The sequence below is a fragment of the Mesoplodon densirostris genome, chromosome 11 (genome assembly GCF_025265405.1).
Source record: "Mesoplodon densirostris isolate mMesDen1 chromosome 11, mMesDen1 primary haplotype, whole genome shotgun sequence".
Classification (NCBI taxonomy): Eukaryota; Metazoa; Chordata; class Mammalia; order Artiodactyla; family Ziphiidae; genus Mesoplodon; species Mesoplodon densirostris.
In genome coordinates, this window is record NC_082671.1 from 68931911 (window position 1) to 68951958 (window position 20048).

General features: G+C 49.8%; 1 protein-coding gene across 2 annotated transcripts; it reads right to left on the reverse strand.

The window, feature by feature from the left end:
- Positions 1-1769: 1769 nt before the first annotated feature.
- On the reverse strand, positions 1770-19835 carry GRAP2 (GRB2 related adaptor protein 2). Of its 2 annotated transcripts, XM_060113519.1 has the most exons (7): positions 19758-19835; positions 12960-13051; positions 9826-9945; positions 5942-6110; positions 3908-4096; positions 2563-2685; positions 1770-1949 (listed from the first exon to the last, which is right to left on the reverse strand). In XM_060113519.1, exons 1-7 carry the CDS (start codon positions 19833-19835, stop codon positions 1770-1772), a joined length of 951 nt encoding a protein of 316 aa, XP_059969502.1. The 2 variants fall into 2 exon arrangements, with proteins under 2 accessions (XP_059969502.1, XP_059969503.1); XM_060113520.1 differs by lacking the exons at positions 5942-6110; positions 12960-13051; positions 19758-19835.
- Positions 19836-20048: the final 213 nt, after the last annotated feature.

Consider the following 20048-nt stretch of genomic DNA (forward strand, 5'->3'; position numbering starts at 1 on the left):
CTTCCTCACCTGTCCCACTCAACCTCCTGTCCCTCTTCCTCCCTTCGGCCTCTCACGCTGCTCCTGGATCTTTTGAAATGTCTCCGCTCCCTTCTCCCTCCTGTGCTTTCATTTCCAGAGACCCCTCCTCACTCGCTGGATTCCCTCTCAGGCTATTTTCTCTTCCCTCCCAAGACCCACCACAGAGTCTTTTCTTTTTCTCTTTTTCTCTAAAGGCGACATGGGGATCAGAGAATGGCAGATTTCAGAGTCAACAGGCCATAGCCTATGTTACACTGACAGTTACTTCTGAGTCAGAACCTCTTTCTTTTTACATCACCTTGGGTGATGGCTGCCCCGTCCCTCCTCAGAGCAGGAAGGGCTGGGAAGAAGACAAAGCAACAGGCACCCCCCCCACCCTGGAGCTCCTTCACCAACACTTCCGCCTGAGCCCTTTCCTTCTGGTCTCAGTATACCCGCCCACCACCTCTCCTAGATGTCCTCGGGGGCGGACACATTTGCTCTGGTTCCCCTAAGACACCGAGCTTCCTTCTCCAGGGTCCCTGCTCCCCAGCCAGCCTGATCTGCGCTTCACGCGCCCAGGCTGAGCCCTGGGAGACACAAGTCTATTTTGAAGGAGAGACAGTGGCCATGGAGCTCCTTCCCAGGTGCAGCTCGTGGGGCGGGGAGGTGCCAGCGGTGGCCCAACAGTCGGAGAGAACAGGAAGCTCTCTCAAAGCCAGCTGCCACCCAGGGTCACGGCCAATCAATCAATCGATCAGTCGCTAAGCAGTGCCCTTGAGGAGTGGGCTTCCCTCTGTGTTGCTGGGCAAAGCATCTTCAACACACAGGAAACCAAGAGGGAAAACAAATAGAGCCCTGAAGAGACACCCCTGTAACCATAAAACAGTGGCTCCGAAATCTGCCATTCTCAGCCAGGGCTTCTCCAGGAGCTTTACAGAGTCTAGGATGCTGCTTTCTTGGTTGCTGGGGAAACAGATGTTACACTCAAGTAAGCCAGTGGGGGATTTGTGAAAAACCGCTCCGTTTCCCAGTGCTCGGTTCTCACAGGGCCTCCATTTCTCCACCTCAGCCACAGGGAAGAGAATTAGTTGGGGAATGTTCGCTTGAGGGAGAGGAAGGTCTCAGGTGAGCATCCGCCAGGGGACTAGTCTGGCCCAGGCCCCGGGACGCCCCCTGCTCCAGCCCTCCCCTCCCATCCCCTCCCTCTCCCAGCTCAGAGCTGCGCCTTCATCCTCCACCCAGCAGTGCCCACCCCGCGGGGAGAGGAGGGCAGCAGCCCCGCACACCCTCGGAGGGGGCGGGGAGCAGGACAGGCAGGTAAAGGAGAACATGCCCCGCCAAGTCCAACCCCACCCAGTTTTTCCGCGTCCAACACCAGGTGTGGATCCCGCTTAGATCCTCTCAGTCAGAATTCCCAAGACGAGGAGGGAGCGGTGCCAGCTTAAGGGCAGGAGGCATGTCGGTGTCATTTCCCTGCCTCCCACTTCCCAGCGCCCCCACTGCCTTCTGCACACCCACTGAGGGGAGCAGAAAGATAAGTATGAATATAATTCTTCACCTGAGATCCTTTCATATCATCTAAGTAACCAACTAACTTGCCAATAAATTACTATTATAAATGTGTGGATACATAGGCATATATATGTGTGTGCATATGTACATATACACATATATATATATATGTATGTGTAGTTCCAGATTTTCTTCCTTGTTCCATCACTTGCAGGCAGCTTCAGACAAAAGCTTCCGACCCCTCCAGAAGGGCCTCACCGGATCATGGGTGCCACGTAGTTGGCAGGGAAGAGGCCCAGCTTGTTGTGCAGGCGGCCAGTCCACCAGGATGGGTTGGAGCTGTCCAGGACCTCAACCACCTCTCCACAGTGGAATCCCAGCTCATCATCTTCAAGAGCCTCAAAGTCGTACAGCGCCCGGGCCCACCGCACTCGCTGCTGGGGGAAAACACAGAGAGGTCCTGCTGAGCTGGGGCCAGCCGAGCTGCCTTCTGAGCCACGGGCACACGGAAGAGGATCTGCGGGCCCTGGTACCAAGACAAAGCTCTCTGTGAACTGCCTGCCCTGAAGGCTGACGGATGGCTCTCCAGAGACATTTCAAACCCCACTACAACTGAAAGCAGACCCGGATGCACAGCTCTGAGCAACCGAGATGTTATCCTCCAAGGCTCCAAGAGGATCCTTGAGAACTACTCTCTCTACATGAATAGGTGGTCTTTTTATTTTCTTCAAGTGACAAACAGAACGCAGTGTGCCCAGACTAACAGCCCTCGATGCCAGCGCAACAGATCTCCCTCTGCCTCCCTCTGCTAGAATTGAAGTCAGGGAATATGAGGATCGGGCAAGGCCCGAAGCCAAACTGAGCACAGCAGGCTGGATGGTGCCAGCTGGGATCAGCTCTACGGGAAACTCCTGCCCCACCGTCACTCACTGGGTTCCCACCACCTCTGAGCGCAGTTTGACACACAGTCTCTCGTGGAGGACCAACCATTTCTCTACTTGGCCCCTTGGCCTCCTCCACCGAGCCCAGAGAGGGAAGTTCACATACCCCGGCTGCTTGGAGTTGCACGGGGTCTGTGTGTCTCCGGTGCATGAGGGCTGCATTCATTTCGCTGCTGTTGCCCATGCCACAGTGCCCGTCGTTTATGTCCAGGCTGCCTCCACGGCGTTCCTAGAAACAGATGTGACAGAACAGCCGTCACCACATCGCCGGAAGCATCCCTCACAGGCTCCCCCAGCACCTTGCTCTGATGACATGGACACAGCCAGTGCTCCAAGAATACTTACTGCTGAGGACAACAGATAATGGAGAGAGGGGAAAGAATGACAAGCAGACCTTAGATTGTGAAGATGATGCCAGATTTCATTCATTCAACCAAGGAATATTTATCTGGCACCTACCATGCGTCTAGTACTGTCTTAAGCATGAGGATATGTAGCTGGAAAGAGAAGGCCCCTATCTTCGTGGAACATCAGTTTAGAGGGGGAACCATACACTTTTAAGTGATGAGTGAGCATAGAGAAGAGTGTTTAAGTTGGCCTGGGTGATCAGGGAGCAGATGATGCTTGAACTCCAGCTTAAAGAGGAGTAGAACTGACTAAGAAAGGGCATTTCAGGCAGAGGGGACAGCATATAAAAAGCCTCAAAAGCATGAGAGAAAACGCAGTGAAAAATTCTGGTAACTAAAGTTAGTGCAGCGTTGCCGGAATGTATGTTCACGTGGCATGGTAGCAGGGGATGGGGCTGGGGAGACAGGTAGGGGCAGCTCACAAAGGACTTTGTACGCCCTGCTTCGGAATTCAGGGATGATGTTATCTGGCTGTATTGTCACTCTGGGCAAGCCACGTAAAATCCTGTCTGGGACAAGGCGGGGGATAAATAAATAAATAAGCAAGGATCCATTTCTGGTGTTAATCTGTTTTTCTTGTAGATCTTGACAGCCAGATGGGTTAAAGGGCATGAAAAGATTTGGAATTGTGCTGATAGGAAAATGAAACAATTGTTCACTGAGTCCTCAGGGTAAGAGAGAGAGAGAGAGAGAGTGTGTGTGTGTGTGTGTGTGTGTGTGTGTTTTCAAGCAGGGAGCCATTTAATTCACAGAGACTTCTTCGCCAAGGGCAGTTTCCATAGTTCTGCCATCTGGGGGCCCAGGATCTTCTGTATGGGCCCAGTGAGAGCTGACGGGGCCTGGCCTGGACTGGGACGTTCCTCCGCAGCTGACAGTCCTGGACCCAAAACAGGTCCCCAGCATTTATTTGCCTTGGTTGTTTCTAGTACTGTGGGGAGTCTTCATACACTAAGTGGCAGTGGGGACAAGGTGACTGAAGCCTGGGGGCGGGGAGCAGGTCCTCCTCCCTACCTCACTGTGCCCCACTTCATTCTTTCCAGATACCTGATGAAAATGCTGCTGCTGCAGGTACCGCTGCTGTGGTGGCAGTGGTGCGGGGGGATACTGCGAGGGAGGGGGCGGGGGGTGATCCGACAGCTTCCGGTTCATCGAAGGCCGGATTTCTTCTCCCACGGTCCCACTCAGGGGTAGGCCTCCCTGGGACCTCCGGTCCAGGCTGTTGCCCTGCTGACCCTGGGAGAGAACAGAGATGATGCGGATCTATCCTCCTCACGCATCTCCTGGTCCTACCCCACTCTTCTGGCAGCTGTTCCCAGACTTAGCTCATGACAGCTCCAAGAAACAGCTGATGGGGTGAGGGCAGCTTAAGGAGAATCGATGGTTCAGACCATTACATTTTCAAAGCGACCACTGCATTATCAGATTCTCCCAGTTTGGGGAGTTTGAGTCTCTGGTTCACAGACTTTCCACGTGGCACCCAACTAGCCCCTTCCTAGTGGGCTTGTTTTTCTCTGTGTAATCAAGCTTAAATGTTCCATTTTACCAACACAGTGCCACCCCCCCCTTATCGCATGTTGCCACACTGCTGGACATCCTACCCTCCAGATAAGCTCTGCTATTGACTTTGCATGATTTTGAACTGTCATTTATAGCCTGGTGATAGAGACCGAAACAGCAAAGCTCCTGCAGCACCATGGAAACCAGGCCTGCTGCTGGGCACGTTGGGAAGAAACAAGATCTTTCTCCTGAAAGCTACCACAACCTCGTGACTCAGAGACACTTCCTTGTTATTTTTATCTAACAAACAATTACACAGGGCCCTCGGCTTAGTATATGCCAGGCACTGGTCTAAGCACTTTGCAAAATGAACTCATTAAATCCAGTTTAATGCATTTTTATATTTCCTCTTTCACCTCTGTGTGCACATCCTAATAAATGAATACCGCTGTCCATTTTCTGGTTAAAAGAACTTACAAGGTGGGGGTTTAACCTTTGCTTATCTTTCTGAACTCCTGTGTGCATTTGGGAACACTCTTTCCTCCTTTGATTGTAACTTCTCAGGCTTAAAATCAACCCATTACTTGCAAGGGATGGTTTTCTTTACTTCCCTGAAGCACATGTTGCTTTGAAAGTCTCAATGTCTTTTCAAATAACCTGTCCCTGGGATTTCAACTCTTCTAGTCAATGCTTGTTCCTGTAATACCCATCTCCTATAACCATGTTATTTCCTTTGAAACATATTGTATAGATTGTGTGTGTGTGAATTTACTTATGGAGGCTAGTTAACATTTCCTTAGTGCCGACTGTGGACCAGACCCTGTGGCAAGGGCTATAATGATGTCTCATTTATCCTCACAACAGCCCAATGAGGGAGGCATTATAGTCTCTCCATTCTATGGATGAGAAAAACCGATACTCAGAAAGTTTTCTTCTCTTGCAATGAAATCAGGTTTTAACGAAAGCCAGGTCTGTCGGATGCATTTTCTTTAAAACTATACTTCATATCCCAAACTGTTCCAAGAGCAAGAATCCCACCTCCAGTTTCCTCCTCCGATGCCCCCTGCTTCTACCCTCCCGCACCGCCAGATTCGGTCACAAAGCTCTACCTGCTGCGTTAGTCCTGGACTCTAGGCTCTAATATCCCCATGTATAGTGCCCCCCATCCCCCCACCCCCTTCATCCTTGGGCAGCTCCTCAGCTAGGCTGAAAACTGTGACATAGTAACGTCTGTGAATAACAAAATAAGAGCATCCATAATAAGAGCCCATGTGTACTGAGTGCTTGTGGCGTGATTAGGAATGATGCAAGGAATGGGGATACATTATCTTCTCTAACCTTCACACCATCCTATGAGGTAGCTGTCACTATTATCTCAATTTTAATGGATGAGGTAACTGAGGATTAGAGAACTTTCCAAAGTCACATAGCTAGGAAGTGTTAAGCTAGGATTTAAACTGAGATCTCTGCATTTCAGAATATGCAGGGACCTGCCTGTCAGATGCATGGTCTTGGTGGTTCGTGTAGGACCCGAGCTGCCCAGAATCTCTGGACTGGGGCCAGTGGGGACCTGCAGCATACCTGTTCCTCCCGGGTCCTCTCCCTCAGAAAGATCTGCTTCTGTTTGGAGATGGAGGTCGTCCTGTAGTAGTCCACCAGCTTGTTGAGGGATGGAAACTTCTCTGTCCACAGGAAGTAATTACCCTTGTTGTCTTTCATGACTTTGAAATGCTGAACGTCACCCTCATGCCTAGGGATCAAGGCAAATCCAAATTGTCTGTTACATGGTGACCATGTCCTTGCCTCCAGGGCTGACTGAATCCAGGGATGCTGGAGTTCTGTTTGGACAGGAAGCAGAGGTATGGGTGGCTGGCCCATTCCTGGGCAGGTGGGCTGGCCCAGGCAAACTCCAGGGGGAGATTTGTGGAAGGGATGGCTCTGGACACAAGCTGAGCTAGAGGGGATTTTTTTTTTTTTTTTTTAACATAAGGAGAAGGTAATCTTTCTTCTGACGCTGGAACTGACCTTTTATAATAAAAAAAAATGTTCCCAGTGCTTTAAAGACTACAAGGTCAAGGACTTTTTTTTACAATGTTTATTTGAAACATGGCAACACCTGAGAACTTACCAGGCTAAGGACTCTGCCAAGACTCAGAGGAGAGGAGTTTTTCAAGCCCTTGTTACCTGTCTGTTAACAGAAAATAGTTTGAACCAGCTCCTTTAAGCCCATAAACTACCCTGAGAGATCTGCCATGCTTTGTTCTCTACATAATGGGTATCTCTTGGTCTTGTTTTGCATAAATAAGGTTGCAAAGTATTTTGAGCTTTTGGGAAAAAATGTGCTGAGCCTCAAAGAGGTGGAGGGGCCTTGTCAAGGTCACTGTGAGTGAGTGACAGAGCTGAGACAAGGACCCGGGGTCTCTGATTCCAGTCTAATGAGCTGGGCCTGTCACACCATGCACATGTGCTAACTTCTTTTGTTTATTATTATTATTATTTTTTCATGCTAACTTCTTTTAGATCAGCACCTTTGACAACAGCTGGACTCACAAGTGATGGAGCATGTTTGTACCAGGGATGGAGAAATTGGATTTTATTCATTGGAAAGAGGGGACTGGGCCTTTACTAATAGCTCCAGCCTTTTTCCATCACCAAGTCATTCTTGTTGGAATGTCAAGTTTTTTTTGTCAAATGGATACACATTTATGTCTAAAAATAAACTGGCGTTAATGATACCAGTTGCCTGACGGCAGAAGAAAGGTCACAAACTTAAAGCATGTTGAAGAGTAAAGATACCTCGTTCTTAGGGATGGATTTCATGGTCCATGTTCAGAGGGGACAGGAATTCTTTTTTTAAAAATTTACTTATTTGGGCTTCCCTGGTGGCGCAGTGGTTGAGAGTCTGCCTGCTGATGCAGGGGACACGGGTTCGTGCCCCGGTCCGGGAAGATCCCACATGCCGCGGAGCGGCTGGGCCCGTGAGCCATGGCCGCTGAGCCTGAGCGTCCGGAGCCTGTGCTCCGCCACGGAAGAGGCCACAACAGTGAGAGGCCCGCATACCACAAAAAAAAAAAAAAAAAAAAAATTTACTTATTTTATTTATTTATTTTTGGCTGCTTTGGGTTTTGGTTGCTGAGTGCAGGCTTTCTCTAGTTGCAGCGAGTGGGGGCTACTCTTCGTTGCGGTGTGTGGGCTTCTCATTGCCGTGGCTTCTCTTGTTGCAGAGCACGGGTTCTAAGCGTGCAGGCTTCAGTAGTTGTGGCACACGGGCTCAGTAGCTGTGGCTCACAGGCTCTAGAGCACAGGCTCAGTAGTTGTGGCGCATGGGCTTATTTGCTCCGCGGCATGTGGGATCTTCCTGGACCAGGGCTCGAACCTGTGTGCCCTGCAGTGGCAGGCAGATTCTTAAGCACTATGCCACAAGGGAAGCCAGGAGACGGGAATTCTGATCTTCCTTCTCATCTTTTGTGTGGGTCTCTGCTCATAGCCAGGTGAACCCATGCAGTGACCTCTGCTTAACCACCTTGGGGGTCGTAGCCAATGTTTTGGCAATCATTGCTTGCTCTTCCCCTTTTGGCTGTGGTCACTCACATATGCTTTGTTCAGTGCAGCACCACATGGCTCAACTCACAGCCATCACTCCCCACATCGGGGTGAGGAGGAGGAAATATTCTTGTGATACAATTATTCATCCACCACCTCTTAGTCAAAGAACTCAGAATGAGAAACATTAACCCTTTCACTCCCATGTGCTGAGAGGATGGATGTCAGGGCTGTAGTGGGTCATCTGGGTGCTGGAGAGAGAGTGGCTGGACCACTGTCTCGAGTTCTGAGAGGGGCAGGGAAAGGGTGTAATTCAGGGCTCCAGACTCTGAAGTCTAGTATTTTAGACCCCTAACAAACGCTAAGTGATAGAACTACAATTAGCTCTTAATTATCTGTGCCCATGACAGAAAGCAGATGTATAAATAAATAAAAATGATTCTGCTTTGGAATATATTATACTACATTTCTGCAGAAGACGTAATACTGATTACAGTAATAATCACCATCACGAGAAGCTGCATGGCCTCAACGGCAGGGGAAGACTGTGGCAGATGTCAAGGCTGATCGTTTTTTGTAGAATTCAATTTAATCAAGGAACTAGAAACCCTAATTGCTCACTGAAAAAGCCAGACTCAGCAACATCATGCAAACCAAAGGCACCGAGAAACACCTTTCAGTCGAACAATTTGCTTGGTCTTGCCTCGAATTGTGGCCCTTAAGAAATAGGTTTGACTTGCAAGATTTATTAATAGAGCAAAATCTCATTAATTAAGACCTAACAAGTTTAGAATTTGTGATACATCAATATTAGCCTGAGCTAAAATTTACCATCACCCAAGATGTGAAAAAGGAAGCTTTAGTTAAGGGAAATGAAGAGTTTAAGCCAGCCTGCAAGGGCAATGCTTAGGAGACCAAGCTATTCTTGAGCACGTTGGGGGCACGAATGCATGCAAATGGTTGACCCATTATTTTTAAGTCCTTCCTACTTATTCCTTACAGGACACTTTCTTTCTAAATAGTAAAGTGGCCTCCGTTTATTACCCGAGATTGGATTTATGAACTTAAAGCTGCACGCCTTTCAGATTATACTGCAGAATCCAGACAGCACTTCCCATCAGGTAACTTGACAGTGAGGTTTCACTGTACAGGTTGCCGCGCCAACCCCTGTACTGCCATCACCATAATTCTTGCACTTTCACATGTGGTCACCAAGTCCGATGTGTGACTTGAGATCCCCAACACGCTGACCACATGCCGTGTGTTCAGACTTGGGGCTTCTGCTTGTGGGGCTGTGTCGTGTTAAACTGAGTCACTTCCTCCCGGGAGTGCTGCACGTTAACGAGACCTTGCTGTCACAGTCCCCCCACCCCAGGACTCCTGGGTTCTGCTCTTTTCCTGTCAGTTTTGCTGCATTACGGGGCACGGAGGTAGCCTTTCGTTTTGTGCAGAGCCACTTACAACTACAGATGTGTCCTATGGCGGTGACTTGGGGTTTGATTTTTCTCTACCCTTCTTCAAATAAGCATCAGTAGTAAAAGAAAAGGTTAAGACCTCAACCCCAAGGCGGATGTGGACAGTTGGGAATTCTCTTTTCCTTCTCCATTCCCACGCCTTCCACAGATACTCATCCAGCACCTACTGGGTACAGGGTGCTGTAAAAGGCACAGAGACGAAGTTGATAAAAATCCTCTTTCCAGAAGCACCTGGGCTGGAGGGGGAGGCAGATGAACGCACATGTAATTTGGGCCACAAACTAAGGAGTTGTGTATGTGTATTATGGAAAGAAAAGGCACAGCATCACAGTTAAGATGCCTGGGCCCCTTGGCCGCCATGCTCCTGAGGAATAGGTCATGATCAAGAGGTCACCTTGCTGCTTTAGTGCTTTAGTAGGTCAGGGAGGAGTCAGGAACAGCCGGTACCTGACGGATATGGAGAAGTCCCCCGGGGAGCTCTGGCTGGCCCGGATGATGAAGCAACCAACCTCCTTGCCCATCAGCAAGCTCTCTGCCTGGTGTCGTGAGAGGCCTTCGTGAAACCATCTATCAGGTGAGATAAAAGCAGAGGATCTTGGTGAGATGCCGGAGTGATGGTAAGGGTGAGGGTAGGGAGGGAAGGAAGTAGAGGAGAGATGACCCAAAAGGAGAGAGGCTGGGGACTGCTCAGCAGAGAGCAGACAGAGACCAAAGAGGGGCCAGGTGCTTTTGAAACTAAACAAACACTCCAGCAGTTTGCAGGCGAGGCAAGTGGTGTTCCCCTTGAGGCACTTCCTGTCCCGTCCCCCCAGGAGAAGTCTCTCTCCTGCTTGGAAATCCTGAATCATGGAAATGTGCCACTGCACCAAACAGGACAGCGTGGGAGTGACTCACCGCGGGGAGTGGCTGCCGGCTGGCAGCTGTGAGAGGGATGTCTCCAGAAGAGAACTGCAGGGACAGGGACCCCTTGGGGCACTGAGGGCAATGGGCAGGGCATTGGGTGCCGGCTCCGGGCTGAGACCTTGGTGGCCGGGAAAGAGAGTCGCAGCCCAGGGCCCCTGGGTGGCGTGGGGCGGGAGCGGCTGTGCTCCGTGCCTGGCAGAGGCTGCAAGGCACCCAGGGAGGCCCGCACGCACACTTGGAAATAAGTGAGGCTGGCAGCAGCCAGAGAGAGGCGTCTACACAGCCAGCTCCTGGGCCCTCCCCAAAAACCAAGCTGGACAATAATCTTTACCCTGGAAAAGAAGAAACCAAGGAGAAACTGCTCTTTCAGGCTGGCAGCCTTTGGAAGCATTGCTGCAGGGGGTACAGCGTATATGAAAAAGGCCAAACACTTGCACAAGGGCAAGTCAAACAGTGGCTACAGCCACGGGGCAGGAGGCCAGAAACCTCTCTCAACCATAGAGAAGCGGAACAAGTGTTTGCAATCCCTCAGCGGCCAAAGGTGGGGCGGTGTCCTTTTGCTCCAAGGTGGCTGCTCTAATTGCCACCCCTGGAAAGCCAGTGTGTGTGTCCCTTTAAGATGAAGGTCCAACAGGCCACAGCTTTGGATTCCTCTGTGAGCAGTTCCCCATGCTCTTTGGAATGTAGGAACTGAACAGACAGGGGTGGTGGAAGAATGTCCTTCCTCCAGACCTGGGACTGCAGGGGAAGGTTGCTTGGGCTCTGAGGGGCCGGAAGCAGAGGGTTTCTGCCAGTCATCTGCCTGGAGATCTTGCCAGAGTGTTTGCCATCCAAACCTACAGTGCTGATGAGTGGCCACCACAGGAAATGTAATGGGGAGGGGAAGAGAATGGGACTCCCTCCACAGCAGCCATCCTCAGAGGAGATATCTCTGAAGAGGCGGCAAACAGTGAGGGGACTGTTTAGAAAATACACACTTGTCCTCCATCTGGAATTTGATAGGTGACTTCCCTCAAGACTTGCAAAAATGTCCACACACTGCATATGAAATGAGTGACAGGTTTTCCTATTACACATCGTTCCAAAAGCTATTCATTCATAGCTATCAGCTTTTATTAAACATCTACTGTGTGCTGAGCCTCCTTCTGGGGATAGAGCAGATACAGTGGTGAGCAGCAGAGACAGGGACCCTCGTGGAACTTCTTATATTCTAGTGCGGTGGGGAGAGACACACCATAAACAACAAAGTAATTAGAATATTAAGTGTGTCCGCTGATGTAAGTGCTGTGGAGGAAATGAAAACAGAGGAGAGATGGGGAGGGGGAGTCATTTAAAATATGGTGATGGGGGTGTCTCACTGGGAGGGCGACATCCTAACTGTAAAGGAGACGGAAGAGGCGAGGAAAAACCAGCAAAGGAGCTGGGGAAGGAGCAGCCAGGGAGGCGGGAAGAGAACCAGGAAGAAGGATGTTCTGGAAGCCAAAGGAAGAAAGTGTTTCCACGGGAGGGAGAGATTCCCCACGTCGAATAGTGCTGACGTGATGGCCTATGATCGGCCACTGGGACCAGCAGTTCATGGTGACCTTGAAGTTGTGTGGGTTCCAGGGAGAATGGCAGGAGAGGACCTTAGGACGGCAAATATAACGATTCTTTTGAAGAAGTGGAGTCGTAGCTGGAAGGGGGTTTGGGATCAAGGGTTTTGCTGTTTGGTTTCGCTTTTTAGGTTTTGGTAAGATGGGAGAAACTGTGGCATCTTTGTTTGCTGCCAGGAATGATCCGGCAGAGAGGGAGGCAAGTTGATGCATGAGAGAGGGGAGAACTTCTGCTCGAAGCGCAGATGGTTCTTTCAAACAGCTGCAGGAAAGGCAGTGTCTGCACAGTTGCAGGATGTGGGTGGATGCAACGGGTCAGGTCGGGTGGGGTTGAGGGGCTTTTCTGGGGGCCTCCGCTGTCCTGGAAGCCAGGCCATCCGCTGAGAGCGCGGTGGAAGAGGGGCTGCAGGTGTGCCGTGCTCACCTAGAAGATGACAGGGCAGCCTCAGGGGCCCCCTGGCTGAGGTCAGTGGTCATTCTATTGGTTCAGTGGTCACTGCTGGTTCCTTACCAGAGTCACCAATACCTAACAAACCTTTGCTCTTCGGCTAGACCCTGACCCTCACACAACGTTAGATTTCTATCTCACTCCTGTGGTCAATTCTTGAGACGCACGGAGACCCAATCTCAATTTTTCATTTCTTCTTTATGGAGGGAATTTCCCTGACCTCTCTCACTGGTGCGAACATGGTTTCAGGAAGGCCGAGAGCTTTGTCTTCCTGATTGGGATGGAGAGTGGGTTGGGAGATAAAAGAGAAGAGCCCTGCAGGAGCAGCTGTTGAGGTGGAGTGGCTGAGAGTGCACCCCGTGACCCCCCAGAATTCTTGGAAACCCCATGGTTGCAATTATACATGCTGTTAGTTTATAAACTTAAAATAGGTGATTCTTGCCCATGGTATAAAATTCAAACGAGAATGCTGTGCAATGCAAATCTCCCTCCCACCCCTGGCCTTCAGCTGCGTGGTTCTCTGTCCAGAGGCAGCCATTTTTGACAGCGTCTGGGCTGTGCCGGGATAATTTCAGTGGCTGCTGCAGTAAAGGGGAGTGTGTAGTGCAGGCCCACCTCAGCAGGCTGGAAATACTTACTCGGGAAACTTGATGTCTATAAAATTCTTGGGCACATATCCTTCTTGGCTCCTAAGCTCCGCCTTGAACCACTCCTCTTGGTTACTTAAGATCTACAGGGAGGAGAAGGAAGGACAAAGACGCTGCGGGGAGAACTCCAAGAAGCGGGAGAAAGGGGTTGCAGGGCAAAGAAGGCGCATCGGGATTTAGAGGGAAATGAGCCGAAGAAGCCACACAGCCGCTCGAGTGGGGAGTGGCTGGCTTATCTTTGGAGTTTGTCTTCCCTTGACCCCAAGCTATTTCTGTCCACGTGGGCCACCCACTCATAGGACCCCACCCTGGTGTGACCTCCCAGACTCAGGGATCAGGGGCTTCCCTGAACCCCTTTTCTCCTTCTGTTTGGGAGATTCGTGTCCCAGATCTTAGCACTTTAAGCTCCTTATCTAGGCAGGTAGTTTCTCCTTCTCTGCCGGGTAACAAGGAACCTTTTACAATTTAATTTGCTCTTCCTTTTTTACACCAGCAGATTAAAACGTAAACATCAGGTGGGGGCTAGCTTTGAAAACAGTAACTCTTGGTTTTCGCACTCCATGTTTTCACAAAGAGTTTGGACATAACTCAAGATACCTGGAATGCCTTTTCTAAACTTTCTTTTAGACCCAGATCATAGGCAAAACCAGAAGTTCTGTCTCATTACTGTGGGGTCTTACCTCAACCACGACCCCAAATGTCATCACCTGCCCTGATTACTCATATGACCCTCCAGACGTGGCTCTATGTGGCTTCTGGTTATTTCAGAAAATCTTTTACCATCAAAAGACAAATATTTGCGCCCCCCCCACCCCCCACTGAGACTGTTTCTAAAATATGCAGCACAGACTCAACAATAATTCAAAATGAAGATGGCAGAACAAAAAGATGGGAAGAAACTTGGCAATGTCATGGAGCCGCTGAATTAGCTACCCAGGAGCCCTCCTACTTCTGGACTTTGCAGGAGAAATTATAAATCTTCTGTTGTCGCTTAAGCCAATTTTAGTTTCTGTTTCTTGTAGCTGAAAATGTCATGCAATAATAAAGAGGAAAGCAGAAGATGGCTAGGAAAGGTTGCCCGGAGGAGAGGCCATCTGGGTTGCCCAGGCAATGAAAGGAGCTACCCAGGCGAAGTCTGATGGTAAAAGAACTACTTCCGGGGAGTGAGGAAGGAAGGTGCATTCTGGGGACAAAACACCTCAGTCAAGGGGCAGTTTAGATTGTGACTCCAGGAGTAGAGAGAGGGGAAACCAGGGGCACAGGGCCTTGTAGCCCACGTTGAAAAGCCTGGATTTTTATCTTGAAACGTATGGGGAGCCATGAAAGGATTTTCAACAGGGAAGTAGCACAGTGAGAATCAGAGTTAAGAACGGCATGCTGTATGTATCAGAGCGTGAAGATGGATTGGGAGGTAAAGTCAGGGGAGGAAGTGTAGGAAGACGCGTGTAGCCATCTAGGCAAGAGACGAAGGGGATCTGGCCTGAGAACAGGTGAGGACAGATTTCAGAGGAATCAGGAAGCACAAACGGGCAGGACTTGCTGACTCTTCGCAGAGCCTAGGGAGAAGGGGGATCCTGGGATGGCTCCGGATTTCTGGCTTGGGAGACTGAGTGGGTGGTGATGCCTTTACTAAAATAGAAAATACAGGAGGAGGAGCAGGTCTGAGGGAAAACTCACAGACTTCAGGTCGCCTCTAGGGGAATCAAGTTGCCCCGGGACGCTCTGAGAAGGAAGGCATAGCGAGTGTTGGAGATATGTGTGGGGCTCAGCGGAGTAGGGGCTGGAGCTAGATTTCGGAGTCGAGTCATCCAAAAGTGGGTGGACTTGAAGCCTCTGGTTTCTCCCTCCCAGAGATGGGAAGAGAGCTGAAGAGAGCTAAGTAATTGAGAAGCAGGGTTGACCTATTTCTAATATCATTCCTGAGTTTGGGATGAGAAGGCCTGGGGTCTAGCTTGGTCCTGTCACTAGCTGTCTGACCTCAGGCGAGTCAACTACCATCTGCAAAATGCGGGCAATAAAAACTGGCCGGCACTTCACGGAGCTGATGCAAGGATCAAATGCGCCCTGGTACCTGGACGTCCTTCAGAGAGTACAGGCTGTGTTTTTAAATATAATTCTGTAAAATGTGCTATCCTTATGAGGGAGAACTCCAGCTCTGAAGGACACGGAAGGGTTTATAAGTTCTTTAAAGTGTTATATGTGTATGTTTTGAATGTAATCATGTGTTCTGAAGAAATAAAAGTGTGTCCCATGTTTGAGTTCTAGAATTGCTGAGAAAAGAAAACTATGGTTTCTGACATCAAATGTGACTGTCAGTATCACTAAGGGCGTGTGGGTACGTGTGTGGTGAGGGGCCTGTGGGGAAGGTGGGAAATCTAGGTCAAAGGAAGAGCCAGGGAGCTCAGCAGCAGGGCCTGGCTGCACATAAGGAACATGGGGGCATTTCACTCTGTGCCATGTCCCCCAAGTGTAAAGGCTTTGGAATTCCTTTCTCCCGTCACATGGGAAGGCGATGTGCGGCTTGGGTAGCAGCTGTCAAATACCAGGGTGAGCAGGGATGAGGTAAAAGAGGCCGTTTGGAAATTGATCCTGCACGGTAAGAACCACACTTCGCACTGAGCTCTCTGACCCCAAACCGGCTGTAATTTTAGTAATCGTGGCTCATACCCATCGACCCCCTCTAGCAACCGAAGATTGTCCCATGATGCCAGCCATTTTCCCCACCACCTGGTGCCCGGTCGGCCTGAGATTGTGTTCCCAGAGAGGTGCATTTATAGGCTTTCTGTGGTTGTAGAAGGCAAGGTTTTAAAAAGATCTCATTTTCTGCAAAGAAGAGTCTTTGGGGGGAGGTGTTTTCCTCCTGCCGTTGTTGGCTCAGGGCCCATACTTCCTCTTCCTCTCATCTCTCCATCTCCTCCGTCCCCCTATCTCTTTTCCCCATCGTGCAGAGCTGGGCAAGTTCAGCCTAAACGCAGGAGGTTTTACCCTTAGCTTTGCTGTGACTTAATTCTTACAACGTTGCCTACCGGAATCATTTTCTGGGTTACATGGCCTGAGAATAAGTTAGACGTGGGAAGAAGACAAAATGTACGGTTGGGTGAATTTTAAAATTGGATGAAATTATAGCTCTTAGAGGCATAGCAGAAATCTGAAGTGCTGAAGAAGTCAATTACGTAGGTCTAATTCTGGGGGCTTTTCGGTTGCTGTTTTAGTAGGAAGAAACGGGGTTGTGTTAGACGTATTACAGAAGCAGATAGAGATGGCCTGGGTCGAGAGACATTTTTTAATAATGACCGGCAGATTCGAGTGGGAAACGTAAGTTGCGAGTTGTGTGCAGCTGCCGGTCCAGAGGGGCTGATATGCACACGAAACATCCAACCCCTGACTTTTGGAATGTGTCTCTCACAGGAGAAACGGGATCGAGTCATTTGGCCAGAGTTCTGTGTCCAGCATCTTGTTCGCCATTCTGGGATCAGCATCTAGTGAGCACCTGCTGTTTGTACTTAGGTGCCGGGAATACAGAGATGAACAAGCTGGGGCCTGCGCCCCGGGGAACTCAAAGTCTGCAGGGGGCGGTTGATGGTGAGCGAGACATTTTGTGTACCTTCTAATGAAAATGCCTGTTTAGTCTTTTTAGCACTAAAGGCCAAACACGAAAGAACATTCCATGAGTGAATTGCCGGGGCAGTTAAGAGCTAGCCTTGAAAACAATTTCCAAAAAAAAAAAAAAAATAAATAAATAAAAGAAAACAATTTCCAGGATCCTGGGGCTTGTTACCCAACTCTGGAGGAGAGGGTTATACATGGGGTTGTGCGTGGAGACCTACAGGCAGGCCCACTGACCACCATGATACAGACCTTCTGTGAGGCTCAGCTGACAAGCCCCCTCCCCTTTCCTCTTTACCCCTGTGGCTGCAATGGATAGAATTTGAAAAGAAGGAGGGGTCTGGCTTTCTGACGGAATTCTAAATGAGTGTGCAGAAACGCAGTGAACAATTCAAGACGTATGTACCGAGCCCCTATCTGGGGCCGTGACTTGTGTTAGATGCTGGGAATATACAAAGATGAAGCTGGCAAAGCTCTGCACTCACACCAGCAGAGGGATCACCCATTCGTTCATTCATTGAATATTCATCATCTTTCTGTTGTTCTGGACACTGAGGCAGGCCCGGCCCCAACCTGCGCAGAGGTCTGGGGAGTGAAACAGCCACCATGTGCGTGGACAATCAGGATGGCACGGGGTAAGGGCAGCAGCAGAGGTGGGTACTCAGGGTGCAGAGAGCCGAAGCTCGGCCTGCTTGTAAATAACTGTCCTGTGAGGCTAGGGTGTGAGTGCCTTGAACAGTGTGTGTGAAATGCTGTGGAGGAGCTGAAGAGGAGTATTTAATCTGCTGGGGTGGTCAGGAGCGGGGAGGGTTAGTGAGGGTTCCCCGGTAGAGGTGGTCAAATATGTGTGTGTTAGAGAAGGGTATTCAGAATATGGGGAGAGCCTGAAAAAGGAGAGTTTGTATATTGCAGCGTGACCTGGGGCATTTCATACACAAAGATGTGTGTGTGTGTGTGTGGCATGTGTGTATGTATGTAGGTATATGTGTATGTATGTGTACATGTTCTTACACGCGAGCATGATGAGGTTGGGCAGTAGGCTGGGGCCAGATGGCTTAGATTTCCATCAACTGGTCATGGGGAACCACTGAACACTTCTGAGTAAGGAAGTAATATGATCTGATTTATCTTCTGGAAAGATCCTTCTGGGACTGGTACGTAGAATGAAGGAGGAAGAGACGGGAGGCGATGAGGTCAGTCAAGGGAACATAGCAATAGTCTGAACAGTCAGAGGCAGCAGGAATTGGGTGATATTGACAATACTGTGATCATTTATTGAGCATCCAATTTGGGCCGGGACCATTACCCCTAATCCTTTCTATAACCCTGCAAGATAGGCATGGCCTCCATTTATAGATGAAGACACTGAAGCTCAGAGGGGGCAAGTGACTGACCCAAGGCCACACAGCTAATGGGCTGGGACTCAGACTCAGATTTATCTGGCTCCAAAGTCCATGCTCCTTTTTATTGCACCAGACTCCTCTCCATTGAAGAATGGATTGCTTGGGAGATATGATAAAAGAAAAATATTCAGAGCAGAGAATAGTGTTTAGGTGTGGGACAGAGCTTCATTCAGATACAGGAGAGGGGCAGTTAGCAGTGTCTAATCCTACAGGCATTTAGTAGGGTCCTTACATTCCACAATGAGGAGATCACCAGTGGACTTTAAGGGAGTGTTGGGGGTAAAAGACAGATTCCAGAGGGTTCCAGTGGCGTGAACAGGAAGTGAGGGAGTGGAGGCACCCAGCATAGAGAACTCTTCCCAGTGCTGGCAGTGAGGAGATGAAAGAAATTAGGAGCTGAACAGAGAAGCGGAGTTGAGGAAAGTTTTTTTTTTTTTTTCCTTTTTCCTTTTCTGGGGACTAGGGAAAATTTAAGCCAGATAGTAGGTTCTGTTTGAAATGGGAGATGAGGGATGGGACTTGCCCCCAACCCCCCAGGGAGGTTCTCTTTTGGGTGAAAACACTGGAGAATGGTAGATAATCACATGGTCACAATACCCCACAAGGAAGGGAGGGACTGCTCACCTCGTCGCAGACACCTCTGTGACCTTGGTAAGATCCCAAGGAAGTGAAGGTCACTTTTTCCTGGGTCAGCAGCCCAAGCAATATTTTGACCTTGAGAAGTTCCAACATTGAAGGCGTACTCTTGGCAGCCACATTACCAGATCTTGCAAGATGAGAGCAGTCAGGGGGATAAACATTGGGGGATTAAAATTCCAAACCACGTCATTCCACCTGGTTTGTGCTCCACAGACACTTTCCGAGTCACCCTCTCATGTATGATAGGGTTCTTTCCATAGCAAGCATTTATCTTCGTGGAGAGACAGTGGTGGTCTCAGTGCCACTGGGCAGTCTCAGGAGGCCCATATGGGTTGCTGAGGACCGGGGATCAGGGTATGCGAGGTGCTCTGAGGCCAGGCAGCGGGGCATAGGTGCCAGAGATTCCCCAGTGGCCTCCTGAAGGCCGCCTATTTCCTATGCTATTTTGCACAAAACTGGGGCTAAGATGCAGAGTCCGTAAGCATGGTGCATGAAATGTGGGAGAAGTCCAAGGCCTCTTCAGTTCAGCAAGTGGCCAGTACAACTCAAGTGCGGGCAGAAGAAAAGTTGTAAGGAACCCCTGAGTGGCGGGTGTGCATAGCCTTTGTTGACCCGCATCTCCTCCAGCTGACTTTCCAGGGTCCCCATCCACACCTTCCTCCTGTAAGCTCCAGCCGTGCTGAAACTCGCAATGCTGACCTAATTCTGCCTGGGCTTGCCCATCTCTGAGCTTTAGCCAAAAGCCCGACTCACCTTCATTGTGTTCTTTGACAACGGATGTTGCCACCCGTTCCTACAACCCCATCTTTCAAGGTGGGATCACTTGTCCCCTCACCTGTGCTCCTGAGCACTCAGATAAGACCATCTGTGACAGCCCTTTGGATGGATTTGTTTCCCCCTCCAGACCATGAGCATCTCAGGACAAGGATGGTGGCTTATGCCAATTGGATTTCCATCACGCGGCCTGGTAGCTGGTGCACAGGTGCTCAGAAGGAACCCTTTTGAATGAGGCAAACTTCACATTTTGAAAGGAACTGTGTGTATTTCTTGAGAAACAAAGGATGGATTGTTAGATTAACTCAGTGGCTAAACCGGAGTAACCTAAACTCTCCCTGGCTCTCCTGGATCCCGCATCACTTACCTTCAGAACATCTCCAGCGTGAAAGCTCAGTTCATCCTCTCCTGAGGCCATGAAATCAAACTTGGCAATGGCTTCCATGTTGTGACGTGAAGCTGGAAGGGAAATAACGTGGTCATTGTGCCTTTCTGCCAGGAGGAGGGCAGTCCTAGCAGTTGGTGGAGACGGTCCAAGGTCTCCAGGCCAGAGAGGAAGGTGTAGGCACACAGTGAGGGCTTTTGTTTTCAGAAAGAGCTGCACGAGCTGCTAGGATCCACTTCCCGGCATCATTCTCTGAATCCCCAGATGCCAGGA